Genomic DNA, 20,819 nt, shown 5'->3' on the forward strand with positions numbered 1-20,819 from the left:
GAACTTATTTGCCTGCCTAGGTACCTACAGTACCTACTAACCTGTTATTATCACTTTGTCATTCCAATCTGCTGTTCTGTCCGTTGCACCAACACTGCGTGGCTCAGCGGCCTCTCCACTGTGGCGGCTCCAACTAATACGCTAACATGTTTGGTACTACTGGTGGTACCTTCCGTATTGGCATACCAGCAATTATATTTTATTACCAGCACTCTGTTATCGCAACCTTTCAAGCCAAATACCTGACTGAGTAGGTACCTACCTCCTACCTTAGTACGGATACGTACCACGACAGCCTGTCTCGTTTCACACAAACTCTCGTCCGTTACCTCGCCCGCTTACTATTCCCTTTGCACAAACACCGATTGTCCTGGTGTCACGATGCCATCGCCTCCTCGCCTCCCTCGCCTCCCTCGCCTTGTTTGGTCACTGCCAGGCCCTTTTGTTGTCGCACTGTCAGGCAAACACGCGCACTCAGGCCATCGGTATGACTTGCGCACGATGAACCATCTCTCGTCCTCCCCAGGCCAACGCACCGACGTCTCCCATGTGCTCGTTCAGCTGCTCGTCCATCTTTGAAGACTCTCCCACTGCCTATCGACGGTGACACCTCCACCGTCATCGGGTTGCACGACGGGCCTGTTCGTCGTCACCAATATGCATGCTCTTCCATCTACAACCGACAGCCTGTGCACCTTTCTTCAGCTTTTCTGCTTTCATAATTGCCGTTTCTCCAGGACTCGTATACCCGTATGATTGATTCTTCAGCGATGCATGAACGGCAGCTTCTCGCGCCGAGCTCTGCCCTCAATCTCACCTCTCCATGCACCATCGAGTCATGTCCCCCACGTTCACCCATTCATCCATCCAGCCGGCAAATGGATATCTCACAATCAAGCCAAACTCGGGGCTTGCATAGCACATGCTTGTCATTGCACGTTACATCACAACGTTTGCTATCTGACCAAGTCCTAGCTAGAAGCCGTACTCGCCCCTCGCCCAACGGACATGTCCATGTCTGCGGCTCCCCGACTTTTAGGGTGACTCGCAACGCAGCTCTAGGTCCAGTACTAGTCTGTCCTGGATCCTGACGAACTAGCAGGTCGCTAAAATCCCAGTATTGTGTCGCCTTGTCCCAGCGTTGTCGTCCATCTGGGGTGCATGGTAGTCTAGATGCGCCCAATTTCAATAGCTCGCCCTAGGATAAGCTACTCGGGAATCCTCTTCTCTGCCATGGAGATGAAGGTGCCACGGAGGAAGACAAAGGACACAGGGGGGAATCAATCGAAAAAAAAAGCTGGGTGGAAATACTGCTACACGAGCGCCCGCCCAAGCCACCCGATGAAATCATGTACTGGTAATATCCGGATCGGCGACAAAGCCATCTCCAAGTGCATCTGTCTGTCACATACATAACGGCACAAGCTAGCGCCGCGCCCAATATTGGCTCATCTTCAGCCTTGAGCAAGGCGAGAATCTATCTCCCGGCCCGTCATTCTGTCAACCCACCAGACAGACATCACCTCCATCAGCACGCTACATATGTAACTATAGCCTCTTGGTCTCGTCGCTTGGTTCCTTATTAGACACGGAACGGATCATGGCTACGACAAGCCGAACCTAACTACACGAAGTACCTTAAAATAAACGCATTCACCCAGGCACATGCCCGTAGTTTTACCCTTGGACTCTGATACAGCTACAGTCTGAGATTGGCATGGGCGGGCCCCATTGCGGCTACGAGCGAGATCCTTTTGCCTGCTCCTTGACCTTCAGCGAGAGCCTTTTAAAAAAAAAACACGGGTGACGCCATGGGCCATTGTGTGCCAGGGTCTTGAACGCGTCTCATCATGCACACGCACGCCACCATTCGAGCTTTTTCCTCTTTTCCTCCGTCGTGGCTTTCTTACAGGATGATATGCCCCAGTATATATACGTACTTTCCCATGTGTATAGACAAGGCAACCAGAGCCTTCCCCAGCAAAGACCCGTCCTATGTAGTAACGTTATCATCACACTCGTCTGGCCGACCTCGCCGTTGTCTACAATGGAAACCCCCTCACCCGCGCGAGGGGGGCCCCGTCGATCGCGCCCCCAAACTGACGCGGGCGCACTGCTTTTTTTTCATTACGACAAGGACCTTTTCTTATTCATTGTGAACACTGTGCATAGTGTGGGTGGTCTCGCGCCCGGTTTGGGAAGTTGATCATCGCCGTGCGTGTTGTGTGCCATCGTCACACACCCTCTTTTTTGCAAGCCAACACAGCGCAAGCGCAACTCGTTTCCGGACATGTCTCGCTCGTTACTCGGATCTCTGCGGGCAGTTTAGAAACTCGGCTTCTTCGTGCCACACCTACATTGCGCCCGCTCCCGCTTCTCGCACATCGCCCGCGCAACTCGGCCCGTAATAACTAGTATGTGCATTGCGGAGAGAGTAGAGTACACCTTGGAGAGGGCGCGCCCGCCAAACCGCCTCTCGGGAGTGTGCTTCGGTTGTCGGTCTGTCTCAACTCATCCCGTCGTGGTGTTTTTTTTTTTTCCGGCCGGAATGGCTGCATAACTTATCGTTTATCTGCACCATCTCATTTGTCATGGTTGACGGACGTCACGTGGTATAGCCATTAACCTCGTCAATTCGTGGGTTCATTTGTCTTGCTACTCATATACCCATCAGGAAGCGTCTTTGCCCTTCAAGCATCCCCGCACACAAACTCGTAGAAATAGTGCAAGTCGCGCAAAAGAAAGTGCAAAGAGGTATTTGAGATAAAGAGCGTCTCAGATCCAGCTGCCAAAGGCACAAAAAACCACCCAAAACACCGTATTCCTGGCGATTTCGTCGCCCAATGCCGTGTGTAGGGTAACCTGTGATGCTCAACGCGAGACGCGTCTGGGTAAACCCCACTTTAGTACGGTGACGCGCGTGTTGAGCTCAAGTCTAATAAACGAAGTCGAATCAATCATCAATTTGGTGTGTGCGATACATCATACAACAAAAGAGGCCAGAGCCCATATAGCTAATCTAGCTATACCCGAATGTAGCAGCGTGTCAAACGTGCGATGCTTCCCGTTTTCAGTATCGGTCATTGTCATACCCATCGTCGTTGCGTCTGTGCCGGCCAGACCCTCCCTGCTCTCGTCCATACTCATTGTCTTGCCCGTATTCGTCCTGTCTGCCGTCTCCATCACGACCGCCGCCGTGGCCGCCGGACCTTCCTTCGAAGCGACCACCAGATCCGCCCCCGTTGCCGCCCCCGTAACTATCATCGCCGCGACCGCCGTAGCTATCATCGCCGCGACCACCATAGCTACTCTCATTCCTGCCTTCGTTGTCATCGCGGCCCGATCCATGTCTATTGCTGCGGCCATAGCTGCTTTCCTCTCGGCCACCGTGGCTCTCCTCTCTCCCACCGTAACTGCTCTCCTGTCTACCGCCGTGGCTGCTCTCCTGCCTACCACCATAGCTGCTCTCCTGTCTACCACCATAGCTGCTCTCTTGTCCACCACCATAGCTGCTCTCTTGTCCACCACCATAGCTGCTCTCCTGTCTACCACCATAGCTCTCCTCTCGGCCACCATAGCTGCTCTCCTGCCGCCCGCCATGGCTCTCCTGTCTGCCACCATAACCGCTCTCCTGTCTACCATGGCTCTCCTCTCGGCCACCATAGCTGCTCTCCTGTTTGCCGCCATAACTTTCCCCTCCACCGCCGTAGTTGCTCTCCTGCGTGCTGCCGTAGCCTGTGTCGCTTCTACCACCATAGCTGTCTTCCTGGCGTCCACCATGCCCCGCGTTTCCGCTGCTACCACCGTAGCTACTGCTCTCCTGTCGACCATAGCCATCACCGTTGCCCGAGCCCTGATCCGGCCGGCTTTCTGTTCGGCCAGCACTGTGTTTCATTAGACCGTGCAGATTTGGCCGGGAGCAAAGAGCTATTCATACCTGCCCTCCTCCTCATCCTTGTTGAAGATGGATTTGAAAAATTCCTTCAAGCCTCCGCTTTCCTCCCCCTCCTGCCTGCCCGGCAGTTGTATGCCAGTTTGCTGCTGCACAATGTTGGAAACCATACCACTGGCGCCCGAGAAGATAGCAGTGGCCGCAGCACTCGCAATCTTGGTTTCCATAGTCTCTGGTGCACCGTAGAGCTTACGCATTTCAAGCTTTCCAACACAGCCGTGACCGTGACCAGTATCGTGAACGCCTTCTTTGTGGTTGTCTCCCTTCTGGACACCTTCACGAGAAAGCTTCTGACGGTAGTCACTGCGTTGATCATCGCCCATTTGACCCCACCATTCCTCAACGACCTGGAAGATCATCTGGCGTGCCTCACTAACTCCATCACTACCCATACTTCTCTGGGCTGGGTGGTGAAGGACGCCATAAATGAGGCGGTCGCAAAGACGATTAACATCAATGCTTTCATCGTCAATTGCCTCCATCAACTGCGGAACAGCCCAAGAGACAGTCTTGGCGGCACCCCGGCCAGCAACCTCGTTCAAGATCTGGCACAGTCAGTAACTCCCCCCCGTAGGTGCACATTCAAGTTAATCTTACATTGGAAAAATGATCCTTGGAAAGCATGGAGTGGGTAGGATCGCTGCTGTTGTCATCGTTGAAAACAAGATGCTGCTGGTTCTCACTGCTCTGAATAATCTCTTCGGAGCCGGTCTTGAGCTCGTTGCGAATCTGTCTAATCAAAGGAATAACGAAGGGAGCTATGATGGAAAAGACAAACTGGGTGAGCTGCTCTTCAAGCTGCTCGATAATTTTGGGGAGGACGGGGATGCTGTCGATGGCATTACCAATGGTCTTCATGATATCATCGTGAAACTTGATGGCAGGCATAATTTGCTCAAAAATGTTTTTGACGTACAGGGTGAATTCCTCTGGGTCTCTTGGGGAGACGGAAGTGTTTTGCATCTGGGCGGCACTGGCATTTTCCTGAATTTCGTCGATTTTCTGCTTCTCGTGCCCACCACCGAGGATGCCATCGGGAATCTTGTCAAGGAGTTCGCGAAGGAAACTGGTATCAGCCTTCTTACTCTGCTCCAGGGTGCCCTCGAGCTCTTCAATCTCGTTTTGTGTCAACTTGTCGGACACTGAACAGGTTAGCTAGCACACAGGTGGCGATAATGACGGGCGGGGGAACGGACCTTCGCCAGTAACGGAGTGCAGAAAGTCAACGCCACCAAAAGTGCCAGTCACGATAGGGTATACAGAGTCCTGCGCGCCCTCAAGCTGGATCTTGGTGTTAGTTCCACAGTGGGGGAAGATGTCCCGCTCGCCCATCTCAACAAGGGCAAGCTCAGTGTAGTTGCTGTGTGCAAAGAAGTCTGTGGAATCGCGTTAGATTCGACCATATGACACAAGAGATGGAGAAAAAAAGAAGTAATACCTTCCAAGCAGTGAAGGCCAGTGCCCATGAGGCGCAGGGACTCGTTGCGATCGGCCTTGTCGCTGTTGTTTTTGTAGCGACGGCCAAGCTCGATGCAACGGGTGAAGAGAGTGCGCACATGCTTGGCCGAGGTCATGATGTTATCAGACTCGGAAGCGATGTATTTCTTCATGCCGTTGCGTTGATCGATAGAGAGTTCGGCATTGACATCGATGGGACCTCGAAGGCGGTCGTAGTACTCACGGGCGTCGACATTGTCGGCATAATCCTTGGGGTTGTCAATGTGGTCTTCGGGACGGTAGCAGCCAACGCGATCGGCGGTGACTTCGAATTCGCCGGAGCCGTACCCGAAGGTCATGAAACCGAGAACGCAGAGGAGCAGACGGATGGCCTCGGCGGAAACAGCCTTGACAGTGCCGACATCGATGGCCTGGGAGTAGTCGCGAAGCCAGTTACCGAAGTAGACGCGAGAGACCATGAGCTTGCTGAACTTTTTGCCGTTGAAGGCTTGCGCCATGGCAATAGAAAGCAGAGCATCTTCGATGTCGCCGTGGCGCCCTGATTGACAGCGTGTTAGTTATACGGCCTACAGACGGCGAGGACAGAATACAAAGGGATGACACACAATTTTGTCCTTCGACCTTGGAGATGGAGGCAATGTTTCCAGCACCGAAAGCAGCAACTGGGGTGGCGAGGGTGGCAAAGATGACGAGACCCAGCAGCAGGCCTGGGGAGCGGAAGCTGGTCATGGTGGTGGTGGTGACTGTGTAAGCTGTTCTCTGGGCGATGCACTGATTGTGTGGGAGTTGTGGAGGTGAGCAGGTCTGGAATCGAGGTTGGAGGGATGAGTCTTGGCCTGATGCGGGATGAAGTAGAAAAAAGCGAGAGATTCGAAGGGGAAGTGAGAAAGTGAAGATACGAGGAGAGGAGGGGCTTGAAGCGAGGAGGGGTTCGTGCTTGGCGGGGGAGATGGTAGTACGTCAGTCACAGGATACAACGAATTTCAGGAGTGCACAACACGGCGAATGGCGCAGCGGAACGCTACAAAGTGCTTATCACTCCGGCGGATGTTGTACGTTATTTTTAGGCTCAAAAGGCAGAATCGAAAGACCGGTGAAGCTCCAGAGCAGCGCAGATAGTGGCCCGAGGGGCAGACGAGCGACGACACTAATCGAGGGGCATGCGATTTGAGTGGCTGGCGGTAGTTTAGAGCCCAGTTGTTAGGCCATTTGTGGCAAGTTTGGGAGGGCCGGGAGGGGAATAAAGGGGACGCTAAATTAAAGAGGCGAAGCTTATACTTTATTCAGCTGTTTGAGTATAGAGCATAGTAATTGGATGCGGTGCCCGAGGTGCTGTGATGGTGTTCTGAAGGATAATGCGAAGTGAGCAGCACGATACCGAGTCGTAGGCCCCGCCTTGCTGCAGGTGTATAAATAAGTAGACGCTGGCACTTGAATCGCGGGCAATGCATGAATATTCAAAGGTTGTTGGAATAATGTTTTTTAGCATCTCGGTACTATGAAGCGCCGTGAATCGGGCAAGATTGACTTTGGCTACCTCCTACCAGGTAGGTCCTAGGTACCTACCAGGTAGGTACCTAGGTATGTACCTAGACTGGTACGTACCTCCTACGGTAGACGCCAGCTGAGACCCTGAAACTGAATAAAAAAGGTGGGGCGTTGGAGGATTTCCAACTCAACTGGGCAAGCCACCTGAGCGAGCATGTGAGCCTCAGGCTGCTCCGCTGCAGACTCTCCTTGAGCGGGGAAATTGGCGTGGCTCTTTGTTTAGGTATGCTGCGACGCGTAGCTGTGTGCTTGTATGCCACTTAGGCCTCACGAGCAATCTGTTAATGAAGCAAAAAAAGAACCATGTTAAATATCTAGAGTATACTTTGCTCTAAAAAATCAACATGAATGATGTAGAAGCTCTAAAATCCGATCCGTGCAGGCCGGTTTCTCTCGCCTCTTGTTGTGGCCTCTCTTGGTGCCCCGCGTTGTGGTAATCCAGTGAGTTCTTGGAGTTGTGAATCCGTCAGCAAAACTCACCATTTTCTTCGAGGCACGTGCAGCGTGTAGCACAATCTCGGCAGACGATCGCCGGTATTACGAGATTGCCGGCTGGGTATGTTATGAATTGTGCACGCTGTATAGCCCTCTTGCACCTCGAGTTATCGTGAGATATCATCACGCTACCCTATGAACATGCCACATATATCGAGAGGCAAAAGGAACAAGGAGGAATAAACCGATGAAAACATCAACACACACCATGCATCATACTGTGAGAAGTGCCGTCGTAATGGTGTTGGCTGTCAAGTAAATGTGGTTATAAAGACGTGGTGCGTATGCGGAGTGGTAGCTATGAAGCTTGACATTGGCATTGACGCCTGTGTGGAAGAGTGTTGACGATAAAGTTGACTTCGCTTGCTCGCCGTGATGGCTGGCACCAGCTGCCCTGAAGATGCCCTGTCCCCTGACATCTCCGCGGGTAGCTTTAAGTCGGGGGGATTAGCAATGATGAGTTTACTGAGAGGTAGGTATTAACAAAGAGGCACTACAGGCCTGATCAAGCCAGCGCTACGAGTAGCTGGCTGGTCAAACAAGGGAGTAGTTGAAGCTAATGGCCGGAAACTGGTTCAGTAACTATCACTTCTAGGTACACATCCAGGTAGGCAGAAAGAGCTCTGTATAGGCAGGTAGGTAAGTTAGTAGGAGGTAGTCATCAGGCGATGTGGTGCTTGGGGCGAACTCCAGCTTGGTCGCTGGAACTGTTGGTGTCCTGGACTGAAAACGAGGTGGCCACCGCGAGGGTTTGCTGGACTAGGGTTTTTAGGTGTTTGAGACCCAACAGCGCTTCTCCGCCAGCGAGGTACGGGTTGGAACGCGCGGGTTCTCTGTAAGAGGCATGCCGTGGTAATGGCTGCTAATAAAGACAACAAGTGCGGGATCAACTCACAGTAGGCGCTGAAAGCTGGCCGTACCTTGTTCTCATGATGTGCATTGCTGACACACTGGGAAGCAAGTGAGGGGTAGCCGTGCTGAGATTTACACTTTGTGCCCCGAAGCCGCTGGAACGACGGCACATGTGTTCCAAGCTTGTCGCTGGTTTGTCGGCCTTGCCGAGGACGAGACAAATGTGTTGCTTGTAGTGCCCGATCAGTAGGGCTGTCTGGGCTGTTGCGTCAAGAGTCGTCCTCTGCGTGTAGGGGACAAATTTGTCCGCCGCTTTTCCCTGCCCTGTGTGCTAGAAAAGCGGCGAACAGTTGTTTCCATAACGGGTCGCCAACACAAGCAGTCTCGCCCCCGAAGCCACCGTTTCACAAGGCCTACAGCGATACAGGGTATCACCAGAGTCACTGCTAGGTCTCGCGAGACCAAAGCCGTGTCCCGTCCAGCAGCTAAACCAGCCAGTGGATGTGGTGTCGGTGTCTGATAGGCACCACAATGGCTGCAAAGAATTCTCACTTAGGACCACAATTGATTTCAAGGCTGATGCGAGCGGTCTGGACGCATTTAGTGGTTGAAGAGTAGATTCCAAAAGAACATGCGATGTTAGTCGAGTACAGACTCTATACCAGTGCTGGCTTCTGCACACTGGCTTGGACACGAGGACAGACACGTTATTGGGGGAGAAGGGGGAGAAGGGGGGGGGGGTCACGCAACAATACCCAGGAAGGGAGAGAAGATGCTGGGCTTGCAATTACAGGGATAATGTGAGGCGGCGGATGTCGGCATAGGGACTGTTCAGTGATTCACTGCAACACAACCAGACCAGCACTGATGGTTCGGGGACCTGGACGCGGGCTTATAAGGTCAGTGGAAAACAGGGCGTGATGCGGGCAAGATGATGGCTGAGAGCGACCTGACAAGCAGATGAGGACGGCTCGGGGCATGTTACACGGGGAAGTAATGTAGCGAGGTCGCTGCAACTTTGCACTGGCAACTTGTCCCAAAACAACAGTGCAAAACAAACATGGAAGGCAATTTATGCTGTTGCAGGTAGTGGGGTAGGTCCTGTAAGCCAGCACCTCGGTAAGCGAATTAGCGAGTCGTAGTGCACGTCTTTATTATTATAGTGCCACCTGCTGTTTGCGGCTGGGCAGCTGCAGGAGCGCGCCGGGCTCTGTCATACAGTGAGGGCCGGTAGCGGCGGGCAGCCAAATGGGAGGCGAAGAGGACTACTAGTAGGCACCTTAGTAGGTAGGCTAGGGCCCTCTCAATTGACTTTGCAAATGCGGCGGCTGATTGTCCTTAGGCCTAGAGGAGGTGCTAATAAGGCATAAACAAGAGTTAGAACCAAGTATGTACCTAGGATATAAGAAGGTAAGGTAAAGCAGTGGTATGGAGCGGCGGTGAGGATCAAGAGAGGTGGGAGGCGAACAGTGGGCAGTTAGCAGGTCCCTACACACCTTACCTCATGGCGCTCAGCAATGAGCAGCTGGGCAGAATTTTCTTGAGCTACACAAGCCCCAAAATTAGTTGCCTCTAATTCGTAGGGCCTCCCAACGCCAGTTCCAGCTGATTCACGTCGCGCCCCCCCCCCCAAATATCAGCGCATAACACAACAAACCAGGTCGACCCGCTGCTGGGCAGAGCTGATTGCCTGAAAAATACTTAATTCGCGCGGCACCCACCTGGTACTAAAGCCCCCCCCCTCAGCCCCCCGACTTTTGAATTCTTTTTTGTCCTCGTCAAATCACTCGCTGTCTGACGAATTTTCCAGCACCCCTCTGATCCCCCTCCCCCCAGGCGTCGCTGAAATCACCAAACCTCCCAGCTCCACCATCACCAAACGGCCTGTCAACAGTGTCTTCCCGCTATCGCGTCAGTGGACATTCATTCTAGGCCTTCTTCACAAACTCGCGCAACAAACGGCTATTCTGTTATTGTTCAAGTACAGAGCCACATCCCGTGCCTCAACACCGCTACGCAAAGCTCAGCAACCGCCACGCTCATCCCTGTCGCCCGGCCTGGCTTGTACATTTCCGCAACCACTGTTGCACTGCACCATCAACACAAAGAAACATTTTTCACGATGCCTCGCCCCGCCAAGAAGGTCGACGACAAGCCCAAGGGAGTCGTCGTAGCTCCGACCATGGTGATGCCGCCTATCATTACGGGCATTGCGCCTCCCGCCAACCCGACCACCGGTCCTCGCGTGGTTGATAACGAGAGCTTCATGCGTGTCCGCGACTCTGTGAGTAGCCTCATTTTTTGTTTTGCCTTGGCCGGTTTTGCGCGTGTATTTGAATGTCCCGTCTCTGCCTTTCTTCACCTGCCCTGCTAGTACGCGCCAGCCGCTCTGCGTGTAAACAAGATGGACGCGCCGGCGCAGCTTTAGCAGGTAGCTACTAAGGTAGCTACAGCAGCTGCTGGCGCGCCATTGCTCCAAGGCGAAGCTCTTGCTGCCGAGCTGCCAGCGGCGTCCACTTGGGTACAGGTGTCCTTTTTTTCTTTTTTTTTCTTTTGGAATTTGCAAGCAATGTTACACCCGTTTTACAAATCCCGCGTCTGGATGCACACAAACCAGGTTTTCGGTTGCTTGACCGCTGGCACGGGACGCGACTGTGCACTCTGTATTGTTTACATGGGCGGCGCGAACAGTCAAGCCCCAGCGCGTGGCCCCCACCATCCACCATCTACCATCTACCATCTACCCGCCTGAAAGCTCTGGCCTTTGTGAGGCGGCGCAGGTACTTTACTACTTGATAGCCACGGAAGGCCCTGTGAGCCTGTACACCCTCGCCCTCATCCTCGCCCTCGTCCTCACCCTCATTCACGCTCCTCATCAGCGGCCAGCTCCGGCTCCAGCTCCAGCACCTGCACCTGCACCTGCACAACAGCCAGCGCTGCTGTCTCGTGTGTCTTTTCCTCATTTGCCATTTGCCCTCCCTCCCTCTCGTTCCCCTCTACAGCTGTTCCTCCCCTCGCGCGCGCCATTCTCCGTTTCTTACTCTCTGAACAATGGCTTACAATCCCCAGGCTGTCAATCGTCTATCTACCATTTTGGAACTTCTCCGCTCCTTCACCAATGACTACATCCGCCAGACTAGCCTGCTTCTGGGCGAGCAGCAAGGCGATGTCAACGAGCTGATCAACAGCTTTGATCCTGCCGCTGCCGCTGCCCAGCTCATGCTTCCCGTCGGTGATCTCGCTGGGCCCCCTGCAGAGGAGAAGAAGGAGCGGAAGAAGCGCACCCACGACCCCAACGCCCCTAAACGCCCCCTCACTCCGTACTTTCTCTACATGCAGCATGCCCGCTCCATTATTGCCAATGACCTGGGCACTGAGGCCCCCAAGGGTGCCGTTCAGGAGGAGGGCCAGCGCCGCTGGGCCAACATGACTCCTCATGAGAAGCAGGGCTGGAACAATGCCTACCAATACAACCTGCGACTCTACAACGCCCGTGTTCACTCTTACAAGGGCGGCAACTTGAACGCCAAGAACATGACGGATGAGGACGCGCTCAAGTACGCCGAGGAATTCAGTATCCCCATGCCTGATCTCAAGGATGCTTCCAAGACGGAGAATGTTCAGGCCGCCATTGCCGAGCAGCTGCTGCAGGATGACTCGGCCAAGACTCCCAAGAAGCCCGCAAGCGGCCGCAAGCGCAAGAGTGATGCTCCAGTCACCGAGGTCGAGACCCCCAAGGGCGGTCCTGCTAGCCCCGACAAGAAGCGTCGGCGTACGTCTACCAAGGCACCTGACGACAAGGACGACACCAAGAAGTCGGCTCGCAAAAACAAGAAATAAATACGGAATGGCCCACGCGCAACCCACCTCGCCACGGGACATGCTTTTTTTATGAATTCTTTACTTTTTGTCCCCACGCTTCTTTTCAACGCTCTGTCAGTGCCATGAACTGCTAGTGAGGAACCAACACGTGCATCGTCGACATATCCTTCACGACTGTTAGCGAATCATGCCGGCCCCATTTCCACCGCCATGTGTCCTACGCTGTATTAATCATGTCCCTCTTCTGTCCTGTGGCATTGCAACGCGTGTAGCGGGTCTGCTATCTTCGCTTCTTCATCATTTCTACTATATCTATCTGTCCTGGGCGGTGCAGCCGGTTTGGGCCTGGAAGACGCTGGCGTGCGAAACCAAGACTGAAGGGTTTCGTAATTTTTTCCTGTCTGTTCTCATTCTTGCGGTCTTTTGTCTTTTGTTCTTTTTTTGTTTTTTTTTTGGCGCGAAGTATGGCGGGAAGGAGAGAAATATCTCTGGTTCAGGGTATCTTGGCAAGGCTCGCTACGAACCTTTTTGACGACTGTATCTAGGCGGGAGCATTCTGGTTGTCGAGAATGCCCTGTAATGAAAATATGACTATTTTTGAACTCCACGTACATGTACCACTGAGATTCTCATAGTTAGCTACCTACCTACGGGGGTTTCCTGCAGTCATAAATTGATTGAGTTTCTAGAAGGACTTAGCAAGTCCACTTAGGGTAAATCAGGAATAATACTTATCAAATAAATAAAATAAATCAGGAATAATGACAATACTAAGTTAGTTAGGTAGCTAGCTACCTAGGTATGTGAAAGTCAATGGGTGAGAAGCTATTTTGTTAGCGAACTCTAACTGGCGTCGTGTTGATTGAGTGGTGGAAATTCAAATATATACATTCACAAATCTAGTTGGTATTTCCTCCAATTTTAACAAAACTCGCTAACCATGCCATGTCATAAAAAAAAAGGAAAAAAAGGTCGCCACCCAAGGATAAACCTGCTCTTCCTGTTCTGTTCCTCACAGACGTACCGCGCTGCTCAATACACGTACCACGACTGCGTCAGCGGCAGCGTCTCGGCGGGCTCAGCAGTGCACACCTCGCCGTCGGCCTCGACCGTGTAGCTCTCCGGGTCGACGCGCATCTTGGGCATGGCGTCGTTGAAGCGCATGTCGGCCTTGCCGACGGTGCGGCAGCCGCGGACGGCCTCGACGCGCTTGCGCAAGCCGTACGAGGCGACGGCCCCCGAGGCGACGGATGCCTGCGACACGAAGACGACGCTGGCCGCGGGCACAAACGAGGCAAACATGGGCCGCCCGATAACGGGCTGGACTGTGGGGATGGAGGCGTTGGGGTCGCCCTGGATCGCTCCTTGTTAGCTTTTTTTTCTTGTTTTTCTTTGCGTATATTTACATTTCTATTGCCTAATAGCGTAGGCAACCAAAAAAAAAAGGGGAGAACTGGCAAAGGACAAGGGGAAAAAGCATACCATTTGCGACCAGGCAATGAGTCCGCTCTTTATCACCTGGTGCGGCTTGGTGCCGAACCAGGCTGGATCCCAGACGACAAGGTCGGCCAGCTTGCCGACCTCGACGCTGCCGACCAGGTGGGAAAAGCCCTGGGCGAGGGCCGGGTTGATGGTGTACTTGCTGACGTAGCGCTTGACGCGAAAGTTGTCGGCGCCGGTGCCGTCGTCCTCGGGCAGGCAGCCGCGCTGCAGCTTGTTCTTGTGGGCCGTGTTCCAGGTGCGCAGGACGACCTCGCCGCAGCGGCCCATGGCCTGGGAGTCGGAGCTCATCATGCTGATGGCGCCGGTGTCGTGCAGGACGTCCTCGGCGGCAATGGTCTCGGCGCGGATGCGGCTCTCGGCAAAGGCGACGTCCTCGGGGATGTCCTTGGACAGGTGGTGGCAGACCATGAGCATGTCGAGGTGCTCGTCGAGTGTGTTGCGCGTAAAGGGCCGCGTCGGGTTCGTCGACGACGGCAGCACGTTGGCGCGCTCGACGACGGAGATGATGTCGGGCGCGTGCCCGCCGCCCGCGCCCTCGGTGTGGTACGTGTGGATCGTCCGGTTCTTGAAGCTGGCAATCGTCGACTCGACAAACCCCGACTCGTTGAGCGTGTCCGTGTGGATCAGGCACTGCACGTCCATCTCGTCGCACACGCTCAGGCACGTGTCGATCGCCGACGGCGTCGCCCCCCAGTCCTCGTGGATCTTGAGCCCGCACGCCCCGGCCGCCACCTGCTCCCGGAGCGCCTCGGGCGCCGAGTCGCTGCCCTTGGCCGTGATGCCCACGTTGACCGGCAGCGCGTCGCACGCCTGCAGCATCTGCTTCATGAGGTGCTTGCCGGGCGTGCAGGTGGTGGCGTTGGAGCCGGCGCTGCGAACGTGTTAGCGGGAATTGTCTTCTGACGAAGAGGGGGGGAGGGGAAAGTGACAAAGTGGAAACATGTCGTCGTACCTTGGACCGGTTCCGCCGCCGAGAAACGTCGTCACGCCCGACGCCAGCGCCTCTTGGGCCTGCTGCGGACAGATGAGGTGGATATGCGTATCGATGGCGCCGGCGGTAATGATCTTGTTCTCGCCCGCAATGACGTCGGTGCAGCTGCCGACAATCATGTTGGGCGAGACGCCCTCCATGACGTCCGGGTTGCCGGCCTTGCCGATGCCGACAATGATGCCGTTCTTGACGCCAATGTCGGCCTTGACGATGCCCGTGTAGTCGATGATGAGGGCGTTGGTGATGACCAGGTCGAGCGAGTCGGCGTCGGGGCGGCCCGACGCCTGGCCCATGCCCTCGCGCAGCGTCTTGCCGCCGCCAAACTTGCACTCGTCGCCGTACGTGGTGTAGTCGCGCTCGACCTTGACCCAGAGGTCGGTGCTGCTGAGGCGGACGCGGTCGCCGGTGGTCGGGCCGAACATGACGGTGTAGGCGGTGCGGTCCATGCGGTAGGGGCGGGGCACGCGGGCGGCGGCGGCGCGGCGGCGTCCGGCAACGACGCCGTTGACCTCTGGCTCGGGGGCGTGGGCGTAGCCGGCCTTTTGCAGGCGCTCGACAATGGCGTCGACGCGCCAGCGCTCGACGCCGCCGGTGGCGAGGCCGTTGCCGCCGCGGATGACCTGGTGGCCGGCAATCTCGACGAGGGTGACGGTCTTGGCGTCGCCGGGCTCGAAGCGGTACGAGGTGCCGGCGGGGATGTCGAGGCGGAAACCGTAGGCGCGGGCGCGGTCAAAGACGAGCTGCGGGTTCGTCTCGATGAAGTGGTAGTGCGAGCCGACCTGGATGGGGCGGTCGCCCTCGCTGACGACGCGCAGGGCGATGCGGCGGCGGTCGGCGTTGAGCGTGATCTTGTCGCCCTTGACGGCCACGACGGCGCCGGGCTGCCGCGCGGGCGCAAAGTCGGCCGGGTCGAGCGCCGCGGGGAAGAGGCGGTCGGCGTCGCGCGGCACCGGCAGGAAGCTCCCGTAGAGCGCGCGCGCGAGGTCGCCGTCGTTGGTGCTGATGGGGTTGTGCACCGTCACCAGGTACGTGCCCGTCGGAAAGGTGCCCTCGACCTGGATCTCCTTGAGGGTGTGGCACACCGAGGGGATGACGTGCCGCCGCCCGAGCATGGTCGCGCCGAGCGCCATGAGGTCGGCGACGGTGTGGTTGCCATCGCGGATGAGCTCGTGAATGTTGTTGGCAATCAGGGCCTGCCGATCGAGGGCTCACATGTTAGTCGCATTTTCCGACAATTCAATTGGATTTTTGTCGCGAGGGAGTGGATATAGACAGATAACGTAGGGGGTTCTTTGTCCAAGTCGCTTGCGTCCCCCGACATTCGGAGCGCCACGGGGGGTAGCGGGTGGGTGCCAAAAGATAAGAAAACAGCGCCAACTAGGTATGTTTGTATGTACCAGTACGTACCGTGGCCTCGGCATGGTTGAGCTTGACTCCTCGTGCCAACCGCCGCTGTGCGAGCAGACCAAGCTGAGTGATGACGAGTTTGTCGAGCTGGTATCCCCCAATGTCAGTTAGCCTCTCTTCTTTTCGTACTAGACACAACCACGGTCAAAGAAAAAGAGTAAGCAAAAAAACGCTTGGCTACCTACCTCCTTGGGTACAAGGTGCATTGTGTCTGCCGTGTTAGTGGGCTGGTTCGCCTGCCCTATTGGTGTCGAGTGTTCCGAATGGGGAAGACGTCAGCCAGGGTGTGCATGCCTGCGCTCTCAATGGGGATGGGAGTAAAACGGCGAGCAAAAAGCAGCAAAAAGTGCCAAAAGTCTGGGGAAAGAGACGACAGATGGGAAGAAACAAGAAGGGACAAGGGATGAAGGGGACGTCCCATCTTTAATCCAACATGGAAAGCTACAAGACAAAGAGGCTGTGGAAGAGACGGCACCAGATAGCCACCAGATAGCCACCAGAGAGAGGGCCGTAGTGGCCGTCTCCTTCTATCAGAGAGATAACAACTCCCCATTGAACAATCTAGAACCTCAGCCGAGTAGCCGTGCTCTGGGGGAACCCGTCCTGCAGCGTAACTCGGACAAGGGTTCCCCAGAGATAAAGAGATAAGAACTGTCTGTCCCTCTTGGGTTGTGCCAGAACTGGTTAACCCTGTGAGAGCTAACTAACTTGGGTACATAGTTTGTGAACTAGACGAGGCGCTACCTCGGACGGCACGCCCGTCTCCAACAACTCGGTGGCCCCGACTATTCCATTTTTGCCCTTGTCTTGTCTCTTTTTCTCCCAGCAACAAGTCGACTGGGAGGAGGAGCATGAGTAGGAGGGGGGGAAGAGCAGAAAATCGATACTCTGATAAGTCGACTGATACGAGGCTGGGGGGCTTGCTTGACGCACAGCAGCCAGCAGCATTTTGCAGGGCCGACCAGGACATCTTTGGCACGCGACGCCCATCTTTTCAATAATTCCCGCGTCTATTATTGATTCTCTATAACACGGCCGGCAACCCGTCGAGTCCCCGCACATTTCGTCCCGGACGTGGCCGCGAGAATAGACCTTGGCTTTATTCCTACACGGGCAACCCTGGCCGGCTATTCCACTAGTGCGGCTCGTTGGTGCGGCTCTTTTTGATCTGGTAGTTCTTTTTCATCTTTTAGTTACCAGTGACAACTCACTGACCAGTACTCGACAGTTCGTGAACCGACTTGCAGTAAAATTTCCCGTTTCGCCAAAGTTGTCTTTATAATTTCTTACTATGCTACCGGATGGTCAGCCTAGCGACCTGTCTTTTCAGATGACACTTGAGACCTGTGAAACTTGCATCATGCCCATGCGCTCTCATCCCCAACAGCTTCAGCCATGCAACGACGTCACTCCCCCCTCCGACGCCGCCCAACGACCTGAACCCTACTAACTAAATTATAGCTGAATCACCACCCGCTTGTCTCCCATCGGACGCTGTGCTGCCGTGGCGCTGCAGGGTCCAACGTTGTTCCCCAGGCAGGACCAAAAAAAAGACATGTCTGGGCGAGACGAGACAGCAGGTAGGTACCAGTAATACCTGGTACATGGGCCGTTGTAAGCCAACGGGCGGTCAACGACTTCTTCCCTCTTGTTTGAAGCTGCCGACGTTCGTGTAGGAATGGGGTCGTATGTCATCCCAAGTCGAGAATTGACTCTATTTGCTTTTTTTGCTGCTCGTCAGCGGCTGCAGTGCCGTGGAGGCCCATGGCGATGCGCACACACCGCGACACCGCACCTGGTATACGGCAAAGCGAGCTCTCAACCTGGCTCACACTTGCCTGCGAGCTACTCGATGCTACTGCACGCGTGAAACATCCCTCCAATACAACCTATGTGTTGTCTAGCTTCATCAGAACCATGTATGATTTGCTGCCTCGCCCGTCGAGCATCCCTCACCAAGCCACAAGGTATCACCAGAGCACCATCACAGCGTACCTTCTGGCCTCGTGTCTTCGTACCACGGGTAACCATCAGTACGTCTGTCATGATGGCAAGTTGCCGCGTTGGTCACGCAACAGTCACACGGACAGGCCGAGAATCCGTCGTATCCTCTGTGAAGCCAACCTGGCATCCACCCAAGTAGCGTTGATTGCTGCAAGACATGCTACAAGAACAAAGAGCCCAACCCAAGGGCATCCGCCAACTCCGAACAAGTCCTCTGCCAGCCCAACCATTGGAATTGAATCATGGTCATGATATCCTCTAAAACGCCACGGCCGGCGCACTGCCGCCCTTATAATACTCATATTAAACAACATGGCCTCCTTGGGCCTTCATTCGCGGCGCTGCCAGACCCCCCCCCCCGTTTCGCTGTCCAGTTTATTCCTCCTCTATATCTTCATCCCACTGCTCCTTCTCCTTCTTTATGAGGTCTGCCATCATAGACGACTTGAATATGGAGCTGCCTTCGTCTTCCACGCGCGGAACTTTCCGCACGCTCTCGTCTTCAAACACGGACCCGATCGTGTCTATCCAGCGTCGTCGGCGCTCCATCAGCGTCTTGGTCAGGTCGCCAATCCCCGGGCGCGCCATGCCCGCGGCACCCCCGGCTGCGTGACTGCCACCGCCTGCACCACCAGGCCGCTTTGCCTTCTTGCTCTTGCCCATAGTGCGAGTTCGCTTCAGGTAGGCGGCCTGTACTTGAGAGTCTAGATCCTCTAGAATCGTCTGGTATTCCTGGTGCGCCATGCGCTCGCGCACGAGGTCCGTCAGCCGCGCTTTGCGAGCACCGTTGATGAGCATCTGCTCCTTGAGGCGCGTTTGCAGCACTCGCAGTCGGGCCGCGACCTCGTCGTCAAAGTGCCCATCATAGTCGGCATCTCCCTCCGGAGGGAGAAACCCAATGTGTCTCAGTTCTTGCTTGAGACGTTCTTCAACTTGCGTATATTCCAGCTTTGGATGCACTGCCTTTTTCCACGCGTCTGTAGAAGATTCCGCCATGTATGTAGCTGGAGCTAGGGACTTGTCGTCGCTCACAGGTCCATGGTCGTCACCATCGCCGTTCATGCTCACGTCGCCGTTGACCCCGTTAGCACCGATTTTTTCTTCCGTTGCCTGCTGGCGATTTTCAGGACGCAGAGCCTGTAACAACCGTGACGCAAGAGGGCCAATAGAGAGCCCATCAGTCTCAGCTACAGCGTCATTCATGTTCTCAATGGTGCCGCGCGAGACATTAGGCGAGAGTTTATCTCGTCCTTGCTGAGGTGAATCCACAGACATGGACCCGTCCTCGTCAGACCAAATCTCAGTATAGTGTCGCTTGCCTCGTTTCGGCATAACGAATGGTGAGGCTCGGTCCCCGCGCTCTCGCAAGAAGGCAAGATCTTCCTCGGAAAAGGGTCTAAAGAATGGCTCGATATATGTGTTGAATGTTGTAAAGTTGATTTGACTGCTGGGCTTTGCGTTGCTAAAATCCTTGTCGGGAGGATCACCTGCGATCAAATCTGCAAGGTCGCTTGGTGGGTAGACGGCAACCGAGTAAATTTCCTTTCGTAACTTCTCTGGCATGCCAGGGTAGACGTCACGAATTTCGTATACTGTCGGGTCAGGAAATGTGCTAGGGTCCTCACCAAAGGTCTGCGCGGCGGGCATTTCTCGCTTTGGAGGTGCGCCCTCATCCTCGGAGCTGGATTCGTCTTCCTCTCCCCCTTCCCCATCTTTCTCCTTCTTCTCCTTCTTGGCCTTTTTGTCCACGTCCATGGCAGACGGGGAACCAGCGGCATTTGGAGACAGAGAGGAGCTGCCGGAACCGCCTCGGGTATGTCTTTGCTTCGAGTCTCGGACCGGGGAGGACTGATCTGTGGCAAATTGTCAACGTTAGTAATTGCGCATTGGATGCGCCAGCTTTGCGACGCAGTACTCTGCAAGACTGGGGGGCCTTACCACCGTCATGACCGTCGCCCTTCTTGCGCTTCTGTTTCGACTTCTTGCCTTCATTCTCTCCATCGGCATGCATTCGATCAAAGTCATCCGGGCGGTTCTTACGCTCGTCTGCTAGATGTCGCATGCCGCGATCGTAAAAAGTGGAGCGCTTCTCCATGATGTTCGTCAGGCTCTTGAGCTTCTCGAGCATGCCATCCACCGTCTTGGAGTCGGGGACGGTGGCATTGGAGGCTCCATGGTCGACTAGATCATCGTAGCTGAGGTTTGCGAACAGGATAACACGGGTGTTGAGGTAGTCGGGGTCGTAAAACTCCGACGGCGGCAGTGACGATGTCGCGGTCGGCGCGGGGGTCGAATTTCGGCTTTGTTTTTGCATCGCGGCGTTTTTCTTGCTTGTTCCCTTCTGGCTGGATCCCGGAGCCATTATGGCGCAAGACTGGCTCAGCGCCAGAGCTTCATGGATACACTATTGATAAAATTGAGGCGACAATTGATGATATGGTTGGCCGTGTCCGAGAATGCGAGTGGCGCGCCCTGAACGGTGATTGGTGACGAACAAGAGCCGAGCTAGGGCGGAGACGGATTATTGATCCGCCGAATGCAGGGAGTAGCAACACGCAGTAACTTGCAACAACACCCGTCTCGAGCCAGTGCTCGTAATGTCTGGTCTTGAGAAAAAAGAAAGATGACTGCAGAAAGGGAAAGACCGCCCGGATTTTTACTGCTAAATTTGACAACTCGCGCCCGTATCATGGGAATTCTTGCAGGGATACAATGCCGGCTGTCCTACGTCATGGGGGCCGAGGCGCGTCGTGGTCAAAATGTTGGTGATAACCAGGTTATTACGTT

The 20,819-nt window shown here is 54.9% G+C and overlaps 4 protein-coding genes across 4 annotated transcripts; 1 reads left to right on the plus strand and 3 right to left on the minus strand.

The window, feature by feature from the left end:
• Positions 1 to 3,070: 3,070 nt before the first annotated feature.
• Positions 3,071 to 6,139, minus strand: CCM_00094 (Heterokaryon incompatibility Het-C family protein; the record flags this gene model as incomplete). Its single annotated transcript, XM_006665254.1, has 6 exons — positions 3,071 to 3,884; positions 3,938 to 4,497; positions 4,550 to 5,094; positions 5,149 to 5,328; positions 5,391 to 5,948; positions 6,016 to 6,139. The coding sequence occupies 6 exons, from the start codon at positions 6,137 to 6,139 to the stop codon at positions 3,071 to 3,073; spliced, it is 2,781 nt and encodes a 926-aa protein (XP_006665317.1).
• Positions 6,140 to 10,427: 4,288 nt separating this feature from the next.
• CCM_00095 (high mobility group protein) lies at positions 10,428 to 12,145 on the plus strand (the record flags this gene model as incomplete). The annotated part of the gene is made up of 3 exons (XM_006665255.1): positions 10,428 to 10,589; positions 11,002 to 11,253; positions 11,375 to 12,145. The coding sequence occupies 3 exons, from the start codon at positions 10,428 to 10,430 to the stop codon at positions 12,143 to 12,145; spliced, it is 1,185 nt and encodes a 394-aa protein (XP_006665318.1).
• A 523-nt stretch (positions 12,146 to 12,668) lies between these two features.
• CCM_00096 (urease) lies at positions 12,669 to 16,234 on the minus strand (the record flags this gene model as incomplete). The annotated part of the gene is made up of 6 exons (XM_006665256.1): positions 12,669 to 12,701; positions 13,169 to 13,480; positions 13,610 to 14,501; positions 14,583 to 15,814; positions 16,029 to 16,115; positions 16,214 to 16,234. The coding sequence occupies 6 exons, from the start codon at positions 16,232 to 16,234 to the stop codon at positions 12,669 to 12,671; spliced, it is 2,577 nt and encodes an 858-aa protein (XP_006665319.1).
• Positions 16,235 to 18,407: 2,173 nt separating this feature from the next.
• Positions 18,408 to 20,394, minus strand: CCM_00097 (transcriptional regulator, putative; the record flags this gene model as incomplete). The annotated part of the gene is made up of 2 exons (XM_006665257.1): positions 18,408 to 19,885; positions 19,971 to 20,394. The coding sequence occupies 2 exons, from the start codon at positions 20,392 to 20,394 to the stop codon at positions 18,408 to 18,410; spliced, it is 1,902 nt and encodes a 633-aa protein (XP_006665320.1).
• Between the last annotated feature and the right edge of the window lie 425 nt (positions 20,395 to 20,819).

This window comes from Cordyceps militaris (genome assembly GCF_000225605.1).
Source record: "Cordyceps militaris CM01 unplaced genomic scaffold CCM_S00001, whole genome shotgun sequence".
NCBI lineage: Eukaryota > Fungi > Ascomycota > Sordariomycetes > Hypocreales > Cordycipitaceae > Cordyceps > Cordyceps militaris.